The sequence below is a fragment of the Jatropha curcas genome, chromosome 7, assembly GCF_041381405.1.
Source record: "Jatropha curcas cultivar XTBG-Jc1 chromosome 7, XTBG_Jcur_1.0, whole genome shotgun sequence".
In the NCBI taxonomy this organism is placed as follows: Eukaryota; Viridiplantae; Streptophyta; class Magnoliopsida; order Malpighiales; family Euphorbiaceae; genus Jatropha; species Jatropha curcas.
This window is the reverse complement of record NC_143157.1, coordinates 28031181-28046587: the sequence shown is the minus strand read 5'-3', so window position 1 is coordinate 28046587 and position 15407 is coordinate 28031181. Positions and strand designations below refer to the sequence as shown.

The window sequence follows — 15407 nt, the reverse complement described above, 5'->3', positions numbered from 1 at the left end:
AAATAAACGATTCTGCCATCATAGTAAAATCTGAAAACATTTCATCTAAAAAATTTTCTGGTGGATGTCGTTTAAATCCTCCGAAATCTATATCTTCTTGGAGTTGATTATGATTTTGGAAGGTTAGGAACTTATCTAATAAAAGTTGCTGGCAATTGAATCAAAATGCAGAAAACAGTCTTTGCTGTTATGTTGTGATTAATTCACCACAAATCTGATGAAGTCTTCACTAATAATATTTCCATTGCATGAATTTAATCCAACAGCTCAAAATCATTGATCCAAAAATGTTAAAATTTATTCTTGCATTAATGCATCAAAATTACATAAGATAATTACACAAGAAAAATTGCAAGATCATCCATTTCATATCCAAAGGCCACAAACTATTCTACTATCAATTGACTTGCTTTTATACATGTGATTTCCCAGACCATATGAATAGAAGTAGAACAGACTATTCTATTTTTTCAATGGTTATGCGAATCCCTGTCTCTGCAAACAGAGCTGCTAACTTCACTGCACTGCAACTCAATCCATTCCTTGAATTAACTGGCTGCTGAAAGCAAACCTCCGTGTACTATTTGAAAAGAATCATAGCTATTCCTAGAACAAGAAACTTGCAACTCATAAATAAAACTCTGCTTTTGAGGTAGGACTATCTCAGAAATATATCAACTTCAAGAATCAGTGATGTAATGTTGCAGCAGGATAACCATAGCTACAGAGCAAGATTGCCTATAAAGCCCTAAGCACTTGGTGACAAACTAACCTCATGAGGTTTCCTTTGCTTAAGCTTCACTTTCACATTGATACCATTATCAATAATAGACTGAAGCACAATCTGAAGCTTACCCTCCAATCTCTCCCCTTTCCTTGGTGTGTAAATCACATCATGAATATCATCTGCCAATGCTCTTTGTGCTAGAATTGCTCCTACAGTAGTACATGCAGCTGCATTCCTTGTCGAGCGCAGATCAAATTTTATATCCTTGGATATTGAATGTGCCACAGCCACCACCTTGCTAGTGACCCGGTGAATAATGCAGGCACGGACAGAAGCTTTTGATATGTAAATATCCAAGCAGAAAGGTTCATGGTAAGGTGCTGTAAGCTGATTGAAAGTTGGTGTCCTCACTTTCTTCTTCTCAATACCACTAGAACCAACCATATTATCAAGAAGTAAATCATAAACCCTTCCAATCTTTACGATCTGTGAACACTTTTCAACTTCAAAAGCTGAACTATGACTGGGGTTTCTGTTCCTTTTGTTTTCTTTACAATTATTGTTCTTTGCCGATTCTTCCTTTTCCTTTCCCTTAGTATTATCCTTCCTCTTCGAGGAATTCTTCCTGTGAAAGTCAAACCTATACTCTTCAAATTCCTTTGAGTCCCTGTCAAGCTTATAAAAGAGATTGCCTCGAATTCTCATATTATCGATCTCATCGAAATCAGAGTCATCCTGCAAAGAAGCTACATCATCAACCTGCTCGTCAAATGCTTCAGTATAAGATTCCAATCCCATCTCCTTATCCAATCCTCGCCACACATGGGCTAAACCTGATGAAACCTGCCAAGTATCGTTGTCCACAAGCTCAATATCATAACCATCCAAATGCGGTCTCTCTTCGCTGAATAATGGAGGAACATGAATTTTACTAGAATTATTCGTCGAAGCACTTTGTCTCTTGTCAACTGATGCTTTTGTGGCTGAGCTATCTGTGTTGTCAACAACAGCTGTAGCTTTTGAGCGGAAAGTACAAACTTTCAAGAGAAAATGGGAACTCAATAGTGTGAGACTAGTTGGTTTTCTCCACAGTAGCATCGCCATCTTGGATAAGCTGAATTCGGAATAAAAGGTGCAGTGAAGATTATTCAATTCTCATATGGGCAAATCATCAAACATCTGGCAGGCAATAAGACGATACAGATGATGGTCTTTGGAAGCAGTCGCTACAACTTCATCTGCTTTCCCAGGCATAAAGTGTCGTGATTTTCTATAACGCCGCCACAGCATTTTAGAAATTATTCCAGTGATTTAGAAAATTTTTTAACAACCTTGATTTTGCTGTGGCTTTTGGACACTACCGAAAATAGATTTATCGACCTCGACATTGTGGACTCCACGACTCGACAGCCGCAAGACGGGAAATTTTACCCTTTGATTATTCAAAAGGAACCAGACCTAAAACAATTAACATTTTATATCAGATGCACTCAATCTTCAACCAAATAATTTGATAAGCCGATCGTTAACGGGTGATAAAATTCGTTGATTAAAAACTAAAAGTAAAGGAAAAAGAAAATGATAGAGAAAGGAAAGAATAGTCCTGACTTGTAGAGCAAACCTGAATGGAGATTCAGACATTCGCAGAGGCACAGTCGTAATTTTGCAGTCGCAGCGACTCAACAGTCGGAAGCTCGTTAAGCAAAGGGGCACAAAGGCGACGCAATTGGCAAAAGCAAAACCTTCGTTTTTCCACAGGTTGAGGCCCTAATTTGGTAATTTGAACTCGTATTAATAAAAATAGATAAATAATTAAAGCGCACTTTATAATTGTAATTGAATACACTGATAGACCTTATAATTCAGGTCACATTCATCTTAATTCCTCATTATTTATTTTTTTTATAATCTTCATTATTTATCTTATCCCAGAAAAAAAAAACAAACGAACAAAAATGTCAACTTTTTATTATAGATTTTTATTCGGTGAATTGTTATGGTCCCGTCGCTCCCGTATCATCACGCCATCCTTCCAATTCATACTTTGACTGTATTTGATCATAGCATTTTCACTGTTAACTTGGTCATAAAATCAGGACAGATACATAATTTAAATAAAAAAAAAAAATCCTCCTGTCTTTTCCATTTTTGGATCGAAAATATCTATTCATCTCTTCTCTTCCAAGGCAGAGTATATGGTAACAGTATAACCCTCCAGCCCACAGGTTCCTCAAATTTTCTTTGAGAATTCTGTCATTGTCAAAACCTCAAAGGTGATTGTTTTCCCCTTCTTAATTGCTGTTTCTTTCCTTTAATCATATGCAGTTAATCGCTCATTTATAATTTATTAAACAAAACAATCAAATGTTTTTTTTTTTTTTTTAAATATGGATTTCGTTGCGCTTTAATGATTTCTGATTGGCTGGTGTGAATATTTGATGTCATTTGTTTATTAATTGTTTATTTTTTTTTTTAAATTGCAGTAATCGGAAGCTATGGCGGTTGAGAAATACGAAATCGCTAAAGATGTAACTGAAGTAAGTTATACTGACCGGATGGAATTTAAGTTATATTGAACCGGCGGTCAAAATTCCATCTTCCTCATGGACAATTACATTCTTCAGCTTATTAATGTCTTCCTTTCTGTTTCTTTTTTTTTTTTTTTTTTCCAAATTTAAATTCACAGCTAATTGGCAAAACTCCTTTGGTATATCTCAACCATGTTGTGGATGGTTGCGTTGCTCGTATTGCTGCTAAACTGGAAATGATGGAGCCATGCTCTAGCGTCAAAGACAGGTTTCACCTTTAAATGCTTTGTATCGCTCTTTTTGGCGTTGGTTTTTACCTTAATTATCAGTTGGATGCTAAATTGTATTAAAAAAAAAAATTGGGCGCTGATTGTTTTGGGTTAATGTTCAGGATTGGTTACAGCATGATCTCAGATGCGGAGGCCAAAGGCCTACTCACTCCAGGACAGGTTAGTTATTGTTTTGAAAATGAATGTATTGATTGTCAGTGTCATTTCGCATTTCATGTGATGTTGATTTTGACTGCTTCGTGAAATGGTTGGTGAAGAGTGTTTTGATTGAGGCCACTAGTGGAAATACTGGGATAGGATTAGCATTCATGGCAGCTGCCAAAGGATATAGGCTTATTATCACGATGCCTGCATCTATGAGTCTTGAGAGGAGGATTATTCTCCGTGCTTTTGGAGCCGAATTGGTTCTTACTGATCCTGCTAAGGGCATGAAAGGGGCTGTTCAGAAGGCTGAAGAGATTTTGGCCAAGACACCCAATGCTTATATGCTCCAGCAGTTTGAAAATGGTGCCAATCCAAAGGTGCTCTTTTTGTTTTTGTTTTCTTTTTTTTTTTTTTTTCGGCTGAATCATTACTGCTTTGTTTTGGTTAATGCAGTTGGTGGTTTGAACATTAATTGATTCAAGTCTGTTTTTAATTGTTGTAGATACATTATGAGACTACTGGACCAGAAATATGGAAAGGATCAGGAGGAAAAGTTGATGCTTTTGTTTCAGGGATTGGTACTGGGGGAACCATAACAGGTGCTGGGAAATACCTAAAAGAGCAGAATCCTAACATTAAGGTAGGCTCTTAACCTTTCTTTATAAATGTCAATTCACAGTAAAATTCATTAATCAGCATGACTTTGAAAAAATTGTTACTCGTATTGACTTCAGAGTTTTGCTCTTTTATTACCCTCATTTGGCATTTGTTTTCTCCCATTTTCTGTAGTTGTATGGTGTGGAACCAGTTGAAAGCGCTGTTTTATCTGGAGGAAAACCTGGTCAGTTATTTTCAGTGTGATGCATTTGTTAAATAATTCCTTAAAACAGCATGTGATTTTGCTTCATATCCTACAGAATAGTTTTGAGATATCAATCATAACTACAATTCATTATTGTTGACTTGAATTCTTTATAGGAGAGAAGGGAATGCCCCATTGTGCAGTGATTTGCAAACTGCTGACATTTGTCAGCAATATGCATAATAGCAGATCTTCTACATTATCTAAGCTTAGTAAAACCAGTGTCAGAATAGGCAAACAGAAGAAGGATTTTCCTCTAACTTATACACCTTTTTTCATTAGATTCTCCACTCCAAGAGCGAGCTTTTATTTGTGTTTAAGAATGATTTTTCAGCGTTTTTTTTTTCTCCTCTTGCTCCTGTTTTCTGTGTATTGACCTGAAATAGAAAGTTGACTTGGTTTTCTCATCTTATTGGCCATTTTTTATTTGATGAATCACTCGTGTTCATCTCATTCTCTAGGTCCGCATAAGATCCAAGGAATAGGTGCTGGCTTCATCCCAGGAGTTCTGGAAGTTGATATCATTGATGAAGTTGTTCAAGTAAGGCTCAAGGATTATTTGTTACTCTCAGTTATTTCAGGACTGAACCACCTAATTCTTATGAATTATCTACTCATAATTTTTGAGAAGCACTTTGTAAGTAGTATAACCTTGATTTCAGATTAGCAGACTCATATGGTTGACTCGACGATTAAGGACAATGCTTTTTTTTTTATGGAGATGAACTGTTAATATATTTCCCCTATTTGATACTTGATATTTGTGCCATTTTAACAGATAAAAATTCTAATTTTGTTTTGATTCCTGAGACACAGCCTTATTAGTAATTTGAATGTCTCAGGTGTTACCCAACTGAGTTTGTACAATTTTGCAGGTATCAAGTGATGAAGCAATTGAAACTGCAAAGCTTCTTGCACTAAAAGAAGGTTTGCTTGTAAGTTCTCCCCTTTGGTTTCCAACTGTGATTTAAACAATATGATATCACAGTATTTCTATTGCGTAATCTCCACATCTTCATTTTGAATTCTTCCATTTTTTTTTTTTTTTCCATTTCATTTCATCTGAAAAATGGGAACTTTTGGTTTAGGTGGGAATATCTTCTGGTGCTGCCACTGCTGCTGCAGTTAAGCTTGCAAAGAGGCCAGAGAATGCTGGAAAACTTATTGTTGTAAGTTTGACCGTTGTTTGACCGTTCCCTTCAAAATCTATGATAACTTTCTGACTGCCAAACTTACTTCAAATCTCTACTGGAATCTGGAGTCAATTTTGTCTCCCAATTAATTTATGAAGTTCTTATATGATCCATGAAAAAAATAAAAAACATCAGTTAACTGATTTTACTTGCATCATTTTCATTCTGTGTAACTTAACAACAAAGTTCGACTTATCATCATCTATAAATCTGTGTAGGTGATTTTTCCAAGCTTTGGAGAGAGGTACCTGTCCTCCGTGCTTTTTGAGTCGGTCAGACGAGAGGCTGAAAGCATGACATTTGAGCCCTGAGCTATTCACTGGTGTTAAGCTAGTTTCAAATTGATGCAGTGTTTCAGTTGGTACAAGACAGAAGTTCAGTTACTTCTGCTCATAATATTAGCTTAGACCTAAAAATTTGTAGGATTTCTTTCCTCGAAACAGCATTTTAATGCCTTATATCTTATGTTTGCTATGGTTTGTTAATTAAGCAGCGAGTTCCTCGCGTTATTTTCACAAATGTATTGCAATTATTTGTAATGTTTCTAATATTTATAATTACATAATAATAAATAACTTTTTGTGTTCTCGAGAATGAAATCATATTTCTAAAAGATTGTTATTTGTTTATATAAGTGATCTTCCAAGTTCCATTCTTTAAAGGACTCCATCTGTCGTCAACTGTTTACTCAAGATAAGTGTTGAAGATGCAAATAAATAAGAAATAAATAACATTATGTAAAGACTCCTTATTGGGTACTCCCTGCCCTCTTATATTTGAACAAACCCAAACCTTTCAAACAAGGCCGTCTTTGGAATTTAACTCTACTCTTTAAGAATTCATTTTATATTTTTATAGTTAAATTTCTTAAAAATAAATTTATTTTACATTTTAATAATTAAATTTCTTCAAAAATTTTCAACATGAATAAATTCATTCTTTTATTTTGGATTAATAAAATGAATAATGACAAATTATATATTTGCCCCTAAATTATAAGGTGTATTTTATTGGGTATTTATTATTAAGTGCATTTTAATTATTTATCAATTATTCAAGACATCTATTTTTTATTTAATTACCAACTTTTGACCAAAAAATGAGAAAATATACGTAAAAAGAAAAAAAACCTTTATGTTATGAGCCCTAGGTTTTAGGGGTGTTCAAAACGCAAAGCAGGAGTGCAGGGCTCAACCTGTGAAAAAACAAAGGGCTTTTGCCTATTTGCCTTAAAGCTCTTCCTGCTTGACGAGCTTCTGACTGTTGAGTCGCTGCGACCGGGAAAGTACGACCGTGCCTCTGCGAATCTCTGAATCTCCATTGAGGTTTGCTCTACCTATCAGGTACTGTTCTTTACTGTCTCTGTCAATTTAGGTTTTTCTTTCTTTTTTTTTTTTTTTTATTCGGTTGCTTTTAGTTTTTGATCAACAAATTTTATCGTTCTTTTATATAACTCGTCTCGCCAATCCTCGGTTTTTCTGAAGACCCGAGGAAGTAAGATATTATAATCGTTGCTAATGCTTTCGATCTCTGCACAGCCAGGAAAAGAAATGAGGTTAGGAAATAAATCTATAGTAAATCCGATATTTCGATCTCATAAACCCTAATCACGGATAAACTTTGGGCTAAAACTTTCGTGGGTCATAGGAGATATAAAATTAATGTTCTCATATCTATTGCAAGTTCAAAGGGTAATAGAGAAAAATTCAGTTGCATTTGCCGGCAGTAAGCTGTGCTCTGCTGGGGATGGAGATTATTGAGAAAGATAACACACTCAATTTTATGTGGTTTTATACGTTGAGCAGTGTAGAGTTTAGATTTCATTATCAAATTAAAATTTGCAGAGTAGATGAAAAGCTAAAAAGTATTCTTGGTAAGTCCACTACATTTGGTTGCAGGTTTAAGGGCTTATTATGTATAATGATTGTATTTAACTTGTGGTAGAGATAGTTCTATGAGAGATTATTACCATCATTCTTGCATGAAAAGTTGCTTTTTTCCCATAGGGAATGTATGAAATCACTAAGTTCAAGTATTATCTTAAAAGCTTAGTAAGCTTAGTTGATGATTCAACAAATTACAAATCGTAATTGTGACCTCAATTGCAAGTCCACAATATTCTTTTGGCCTGGAGTTATTCTTCAGGTATGCATTGAACAGCAACTCATGGGTTTGCAAAAGACTTCAGTAACAGTATTTAGAGTTTTGGCATTTGATCTTCTGTAGAATTACGTGGATCACCCCATTTCATCAGTCTTCATTATTTTTCTTTTGCAGAGAATCATGGCTAGCAAAGCTGAAGGTGATCGAAAGGAACCAATAAATGAACAGGCAATTGTGAATGCTTACACTGCACTGAGATCTGAACTGAATCAAATTTACTCAAAGATCACTGAACTTGAAATGGAAGTAAGCGAGCATTCCTTGGTCATTAATGCCATTGAACCACTTGACCCATCCAGGCGGTGCTACCGAATGATTGGAGGTGTACTGGTTGAGAGAACCATCAAAGAGGTCCTGCCTGCTGTCCAGCGCAATAAAGAGGGAATTGAAGAGGTTATCACTAGGCTTAATGAAGCTTTGGAAAAGAAGAAGAAAGAGATCGTTGAGTTTGAATCTAAATACAAGATCAGGATAAGAAAGCCTGAAAATGAGGTGAAGGATGATGGCGGCAAGAAGGAAGGTTCTTCTCAAGGAGTTCTTGTGGGTCCTGCAAGTTCAAGTGAATGATAGATTTTGTAATTTGTTATCACCTTTCTGTAGTTTCTCAGTCTTGTTTGATAAAAATTGTACTTTTTGTTGTGGTGCACCAGCTGTCGGATGGGAACTTTTTGATGATCATGATTGTAGACTGGCTGATATTACTGAAACAGAGATTATATGGATCCTCTTTTGAGTGAGGAGCAACTATTTATGGTGAATTTTTGAAGTACAAGAACAAAAATGTTTGAGAAGTGCTATGATTTTAATAGTGATGTTCCATAAGTGAAGTGTATTACAAATTGACAATTCGAACCTCAGGCAGCAACCTCGGAAATAAGTTGACGAGGTCCAGGTTTTGGGATACACTTTTCAAATGGCTTCCTAATAATATTTTCTGCGGCACTTGTAAATTCATGGAATTGGCCTTGAATTACCCGCATGAAAAATAATCTAATTGAAAGTAAATATTTTGTTAAGCTTAAGATACCTCACTGTATATACGAAAATTCAAATAATAAAATACAAGGAAAAAAAAAATCAATAACTCTATTAGATAATTTGCAGTGTTCTTCTCCTTTATAATAATGGATTTTGTGCAATCTTAGAAATATGAGTTTTGGGTGTTTTGATAGATATTTTCTGCTTAACAAAATATTTGATAATATACAATGATAGTGATTCTGCTTCAACAACTAACTGACATTTGAAAACAGAGTTCTCTCTTAGCCAAAGAAATCCTGAACACCTCTACCAGCAAAAATCCTATCAGACAACTCAGCTAAAACGGCATTGACAGTGAGCAAAACGACGCTAGACCCAGCAATCACACCAAGCACCACACCTGTGGTCCCCAACACCTTACCAAATGCGGGCCATTCTATCTCTTGAACCTCCTCCGCTACTCCGCTCAACAAGTCCCCTTGTTTCTCTTCCTTCTTCCTCTCCAGCATTGCCTTCTTGATCTCCGCCCCTAACTCGCTCACTTCGCCACTCGACTCATTCGATGATTGCGCTTCTTTCGCGGCCTCAGATTCCGTGCTTTCCTGGCTCTCCCCCACGGCTCTTCTTAAAAATGCTCCGTTCCCCGATTTTTGGTTAGTGATCGCAAATTTTCGGTGAAAGAGCACAGAGGAGCCAGCAAAAGGTGGCAATTTGAATTGTATGGAAGGATTTGATTGGGCTGTTGCCACCGGCGGTACGACATGGGGAAGTTTCGGCGAGAGGCTAGGGAGCGCCATTAATTTTGGTTTTTGGAGGTTTTGCCGAAGGAGTCGTATTTTTCTGGTGGATAAGGAATTGAACCTCTCTGTTACAGGTCATGTGGGCCTAGAGTTACTAATTTGGGCCCATATCATGTTTAATGTTGAATCACTTGTATTAGTTGTGTTGCCCAACTTGGTTTGATACTGGACTTTTGGTTGGTTATAGGTTGCAGTAAAATATAGCCCCACGTGTGCATGCTACATGTCACATGGACGGCTGTCGTTTTTTCTGCCAGTAAAAAGGTCGTTTGACAGTGTAGGAAATCTGTATTTGGCGAACGACAGTGGCTAAATTTGGGAAGTTGGCGCGGTTGGATTGATATAAGCGCTGTCGTTCGTTCCCAGAGCCGATCCTTTAAGAACCCCAAAACTTGGAGGTAATTTTACTGAAGCTAATAATTATTTACCACTTTTTTAAATGGTTAAAGTTTACTGTGCATGTTACAATTTCTTGAAACGAATGTGCGGTCGCTTCTTTACATTATTGTGGACACAGTTAAAAAATAAAAAAAGTCAGCAATTCTTCTGCTTAGATGGTTACTATTTATACAGAGAGAAAAGAAAACAAAAGGCTCCTCAGATTAGCATGACAATGATTCAATTTCCGAGGAAGAAAACCCATGAAACAGGAGCTCAAATAGTTGCAGTAACCTTGCAACCACCAAATATCTGCACAAACAAACAAATTATGACACTAACAATCTATCAACTTTCGATAATTTGCATGTGCTGCATGCTGGCACATATATTTGCTTGCAAAACTTGCATAAATCTTGATTGGACGACAAAGCAAAGATCTCTATCACCAGGAAATCGCTTTCTCCTTTGATTGACATAACTATATATCCATAACCTGACAACCCTCATCAGATTTGGCTTGGACTTGTATGCCACAGCCACCGATCTCCATTATGTCTGCACTATTTTCAAACTTTGTTTGAGAAATTATTGGATAATGGATAAGACAGCTTTATCCTATAATTTTTTTTATAGATCTGTATACTATTTCACTTCCAAAGTGACTGCTTTCCCCCACCTAATTAGCCAATGAAGAACTTTTATGAGCGATCAAAATTCAATGGAGTTAGTAAACACCTGCTAATAATTAAGATTGGATGCATGCATTATGCATATTTGATGTGCCTCTTCGTGTATGAATAATGTGGAGCTCGCACCAAAAATTCAATCGTGGTCATTGTCAAGAAGATATGGATCTTACCTTTACCTTCATTGATTCATAAACATTGGACCCACTTCAAGATTTTGCCCTATGTATAATGTATCAACTCATGCCTAGTTAGAGGTGAAATCCCTGAAATATATTAACCCAAAAGTTAAAAAACATAAGCTTTTAGTTATTTTATATATAATGACTTGCAAAAGTTGGAGTTGGGCAGTGACAACACATTTTAGGTCTTGCATATATGGTTGGTGGTGGAATTGTCGGCTTTTGTCATATGACTTTCTAAACATATTTGTGTTATCTTTAACTTCTACGGAGCAAGTTTTTCTTTTCATAATCAATCTTTATTAGAATCTAACCAGCCAAAAAGATTGCAATTTTCTATATGAAGAAAAGACAATATTCCTTGATTTGAATAATTCACTTATTATCTCATAATTATACTATACATTTTGGAAGCCGTCCTTACACTTCTGCTCCTGCTCTTGGTCCAAAGTTTGTGTCTTTTATGGTGGGAAAGTGAGAGAGAGAGAGAATAAAGGTTAGCCATGGAAAAAAGTTACAAGATTCTCTTAATTTTTTATACTTGGCCTTACTTGTTTATTGCTAAATATCCAACCTATGTGCATTTGGCCTCATTTCTTTCAGTTGTTATCAATCTTAGAATTATCTTAATTAGCCTTTTTCTGCCTGTTTTCATGCCCTAATCAAAACCAGTAATCAAATGAGGACCGTCGGATTGTTACCTCTACAGGAGACACATTTTGATTTTATAGAACTCCACATCCCACCAAATATACTATACTAAGCCTAAATCAGGACTGTTGCATTAAATAAAAGGAAGCACAAAACGACGAATGGTCTGGTGTTAACCTTACCTAAACCAACTAACTTTTACGGGTAATTATAAATTATGATGAGTCAAAAATATTTCATTCTTTTGTTATATATAGTTGTTATAATTATACTAAGATCTGCCTTTTTCCATCGTTAACAGTAAGTGTATATCTCTTTGGATCCTCTTGGTTTGGTGCTGCTGTGTTCTTTATAAAACTGAAAAAGAACAAAATCACTTTCAATTCGAGTTTCTATAGTAGTGCTCTCCTTACTTGCTTTTTGCCATGCGAGTATTGCGACACATAGGGAGGCTTTCGATGCACCTTTTTTATGGGATTTTCCAGGATTGATTCGACTTCATCATGCTTCAAAATTTGTGCTTATCATGTTAATTGAACTGCATTAATCCTTATGAAATGATATACTCTCTGGCTAATAACCTTATTATGATTGGTTTCCCTCAGTATTCTTTTCAAGAGAATGATTTACTTAAACCAAATAAGATGCATCAAACAAATGAAAATTATTTTATTGCGGACATGTTGAAATTTTTAATAATTAACTGAAAAAAAAAAATAATTGAGGCAAATACTTGTCCAGACCTGATTTATGTTGACCCACCTATAGACTAAACTAATGAAAATAAAATTTCATAAAGTGAAAGTAATTTTTAAAAAATCTATAGTGTAATAGTTTAGTCTATTGGTTTCACATGTACGGTGGTTAGACAAGTTTTATCCTATTTTCAAAATGTGTAAATTAACTGAGAAATTTTGAGCTTATATTTACATAGCTTGATAGAACTAATCAGTGTAATCCTTTCAAGCAGTGGAGTACAAAAGTTTTTTTATCTTCTCAACAAGTGTACTTTCATATATTGAACTTGTATTCTCAACTTTATGAGACGACGCGGCTTATTACCCAAACTAAATTTCACCCTTATGCCTATAAGGTATTTAACACTGAACCTAACATGTTGTTAATAAAATATTGTATGTATTAGTGCGGGTCTTCTTTTGTCATTAGAATTTCATTCAAGTCTATGTATTGTCTTGATTCATGATTTTTGAATTGAAGAATTCTAAAGTGAGTAATGATTCATATACCCAAATGATGATTTTATATCATTGATTAATTCAGGGTCAGGACTTAATTATGCATGTTTCAAATGCAATGAACTTGCTATTAATGTTTCTTTATATGTGAATTTTATCCCTCAAATCATATGAATGGTTCCTCCATTAATTTACAGAAACTAACGTGCGCGAACTCACCGTTCCTATATTCGATTAAAAGTACGATGGTACTGCAGAAATCAAGTTTTGCTTTAAAGCAGTAATGTCCTAACAGAGAATAGAAACCACATACAGCCACCAACAATGTTGTGAAAAAATCAGGTGTACTGTCCCTATGAAATAGTTCCTTGGTACTTGAGATTCAGGACCACACAGCAGACCAATTCATGAGCGATTTGGGAATTTCAATTTCCATTTAACCAAACTCAATAATTTTACGGAGAGAGAGGAAAAACAATTATGAATAGGAACAATCATCAATTTAAAAACAAGATTAATCTTATAAGATATAAATTTACAAAACGAGACTCGTTAGAAAAAAAAATAATAATAAGAGAAACATATGCATCTTGTCATTTGGCCTCTTATAAACATAATTTGACATCGAGAATTTAACAATCTCCACGCTTTTCTTGGTTTCAATTTCCAAATTAACAAATTACATTTTACTTTTGTCTTCTTGCATGACAACAACCTTTTCTTTCTTTCTTTCTTTCTTTCTAACCAAAGACAAAGTAACTCTTCATTAAACTAAGAAAAGATATTGATACTAAATATTTTACACCAACCAATGTGAAATATTATGCCGCCGCCGGCCTTCAGGCTTCTGGAGGGTGTCCGATTCCGACGAAGAGGAGGATAGTAAGCAAATAATTATATCAGCAAAAGCACTAATAATAAACTTATGAGTGTGTTTAGGGTTTAAGCTAAGATAACAAGAAAGCAACTCATGCAAATAATCCCAATCAGCTTTCACGTCACTTAGCTTTCTTGCTTCAATCATTTCTTGCATCGAATGTTTAAAATCGCTGTAAGGATCTGGTGAGTACTTTTTAACGGCAACACCTCCGGTGAGCGGTATTACTTCTGTTTGGGACTCTGACTCCGGTATCGTTTCCGGGGACTCGATGATAGAGTTTGAGCGGCCAGGAGACGAGAAGAAGAACCGTTGAGAAGCGAAGATTGCAGCGAAATCGAGTGGTGAGTCGGTGTCGGAGTCAGAGTCAGAGGAAGAGAAAGAACTTAAAGATTTGGAAGTGGAAGCTGAGGAGAGGTCATAGAAGGAATTACTGAAGTTATTTATAATAATAGATGATGCGGTGGTGGAAGGCTTGGCAGTGGCGGTGGTTGTGGTTGTGGATGATTGTAATAAATGGGTATGTTCTTGTTGTATATTTAATGGATGTGGGGATGTGGCTGTGGTTGTGGTGCTGGCCGGTAAGCATTTGAGGAGGTTCTTCCAGAAGATGTTAGACATTTTTGAGAGAAAGTGTATGTGAGAAAGAGAAGTATAGTTTGTCTAGTGAAACCAATATGGAGATAGATAGAGAGAGAGAGAGAGAGAGAGGAAATTAAAGTGGGTGGTGGGGTTATTTATTTGATCTGCTAACAGAGCACTCTGTAAGGCCATGAAGGAAGCTGATGTTAAATATTTATTTATTTATTTTTATTTTATTAACTTTTAATATCAAACAAAATTAAAGTGTAGTAATTACCATAATTTGATTGGTACGTCTATTTTGCTACCAAGAAGTATATTCAGAAATTAAATTTCAAGTCTAAGCTGGAGTTTATTTAAATATCACCTTCGGCTTAACTATAATTGCAAAATAAATAATACTGTACAATTTAAAAATAAAAAAAAAAAGAGATGAAATGTCTTATTATTTTGTAGTATGCAAATATCAGGTAAAGAATAATTTTTTATTTTTTAATAATTTAATAAATATTTAATTGGTTTAATTCAAATTGAAATGTTGAATAGTATAACAGGGAACTCATGTATTTCCCCTTAAAACAATTAAAAGGGCAGAGAAAGTAAAAATAAAACATACGTAGATATAGATTAAATGTACAAAATTTTTCTGCCCAGACGTCACCATGTGCACATGTCTTCACAGAGTTGAGCAACATAGTTGATAGTACTGTGCTTTTGCATGAGATGCTTACGTTGTCCTGGGTCAACAAATGTTTACACGTATTTGTACTTGGTATCCATTATTATTGACCATCTTATCATTATACATAGTTTCTACTTCTAGTAATGGATTATTCAATTGAATTTCATCCTCAAATAATCTTAAAAAATTCAAAAAAGCATGCATGTTGAACTAATTAATATATATATATATATATAAAATTATGTTTGTATCCATCGCCTTATTTTGTTTTATTATGTGATTTTTATTTGCGTAAAGAGTAAGATATTTTAAATTCTGAATCATCTTTATCGTCAAAATTTTTATTAAAATTTAATAAATCAATTAATTAGTCTTCTGAGTGTTTGAATTTATTCTGTGTAGACACGTAAGGATGTTGGATCGAGTAGATCATCTACAAGCCTTAGAATTATTGCGGGAGAGAGACAAACGTTTAGCCAGTG

At 35.1% G+C, this 15407-nt stretch overlaps 5 protein-coding genes across 7 annotated transcripts; 2 read left to right on the top strand and 3 right to left on the bottom strand.

The window, feature by feature from the left end:
* Nucleotides 1–276: 276 nt before the first annotated feature.
* LOC105631991 (Ribosomal L18p/L5e family protein) lies at nucleotides 277–2486 on the bottom strand. Of its 2 annotated transcripts, none has more exons than XM_012214243.4 (2): nucleotides 2349–2486; nucleotides 277–2185 (listed from the first exon to the last, which is right to left on the bottom strand). In XM_012214243.4, exon 2 carries the CDS (start codon nucleotides 1829–1831, stop codon nucleotides 749–751), a length of 1083 nt encoding a protein of 360 aa, XP_012069633.1. In that variant the 5' UTR covers nucleotides 1832–2185; nucleotides 2349–2486; the 3' UTR covers nucleotides 277–748. The 2 variants fall into 2 exon arrangements, with proteins under 2 accessions (XP_012069633.1, XP_012069634.1); XM_012214244.4 differs by having other exon boundaries at nucleotides 2336–2473.
* Nucleotides 2344–6343, top strand: LOC105631989 (cysteine synthase). Of its 2 annotated transcripts, none has more exons than XM_012214242.3 (11): nucleotides 2344–2485; nucleotides 3211–3264; nucleotides 3414–3523; nucleotides 3647–3704; nucleotides 3803–4066; nucleotides 4192–4329; nucleotides 4479–4530; nucleotides 5013–5092; nucleotides 5427–5486; nucleotides 5640–5720; nucleotides 5963–6343. In XM_012214242.3, exons 2-11 carry the CDS (start codon nucleotides 3223–3225, stop codon nucleotides 6053–6055), a joined length of 978 nt encoding a protein of 325 aa, XP_012069632.1. In that variant the 5' UTR covers nucleotides 2344–2485; nucleotides 3211–3222; the 3' UTR covers nucleotides 6056–6343. The 2 variants fall into 2 exon arrangements, with proteins under 2 accessions (XP_012069632.1, XP_012069631.1); XM_012214241.4 differs by lacking the exon at nucleotides 2344–2485 and adding an exon at nucleotides 2702–3000.
* A 548-nt stretch (nucleotides 6344–6891) lies between these two features.
* Nucleotides 6892–8698, top strand: LOC105631992 (prefoldin 2). The gene is made up of 2 exons (XM_012214245.4): nucleotides 6892–7087; nucleotides 8022–8698. Exon 2 carries the CDS (start codon nucleotides 8028–8030, stop codon nucleotides 8472–8474), a length of 447 nt encoding a protein of 148 aa, XP_012069635.1. The 5' UTR covers nucleotides 6892–7087; nucleotides 8022–8027; the 3' UTR covers nucleotides 8475–8698.
* Nucleotides 8699–9048: 350 nt separating this feature from the next.
* Nucleotides 9049–9736, bottom strand: SECE1 (secE/sec61-gamma protein transport protein). Its single transcript, XM_012214248.3, has one exon. The coding sequence runs from the start codon at nucleotides 9683–9685 to the stop codon at nucleotides 9170–9172; it is 516 nt and encodes a 171-aa protein (XP_012069638.1). The 5' UTR covers nucleotides 9686–9736; the 3' UTR covers nucleotides 9049–9169.
* Nucleotides 9737–13336: 3600 nt separating this feature from the next.
* LOC105631994 (uncharacterized) lies at nucleotides 13337–14407 on the bottom strand. Its single transcript, XM_037635328.2, has one exon. The coding sequence runs from the start codon at nucleotides 14280–14282 to the stop codon at nucleotides 13584–13586; it is 699 nt and encodes a 232-aa protein (XP_037491256.1). The 5' UTR covers nucleotides 14283–14407; the 3' UTR covers nucleotides 13337–13583.
* Nucleotides 14408–15407: the final 1000 nt, after the last annotated feature.

Excerpts from the sequence above, each read along its gene's own strand:
- LOC105631991 (XM_012214243.4), bottom strand. The coding sequence starts at position 1,831 with ATGGCGATGCTACTGTGGAGAAAACCAACTAGTCTCACACTATTGAGT.
- LOC105631989 (XM_012214242.3), top strand. The coding sequence starts at position 3,223 with ATGGCGGTTGAGAAATACGAAATCGCTAAAGATGTAACTGAA. Across the intron at positions 3,524-3,646 it reads TGCTCTAGCGTCAAAGACAG|GATTGGTTACAGCATGATCT; the intron begins GTTTCACCTTTA and ends GTTAATGTTCAG. Across the intron at positions 4,330-4,478 it reads AGCAGAATCCTAACATTAAG|TTGTATGGTGTGGAACCAGT; the intron begins GTAGGCTCTTAA and ends CATTTTCTGTAG.
- SECE1 (XM_012214248.3), bottom strand. The coding sequence starts at position 9,685 with ATGGCGCTCCCTAGCCTCTCGCCGAAACTTCCCCATGTCGTACCGCCG.
- LOC105631992 (XM_012214245.4), top strand. The coding sequence starts at position 8,028 with ATGGCTAGCAAAGCTGAAGGTGATCGAAAGGAACCAATAAATGAACAG.
- LOC105631994 (XM_037635328.2), bottom strand. The coding sequence starts at position 14,282 with ATGTCTAACATCTTCTGGAAGAACCTCCTCAAATGCTTACCGGCCAGC.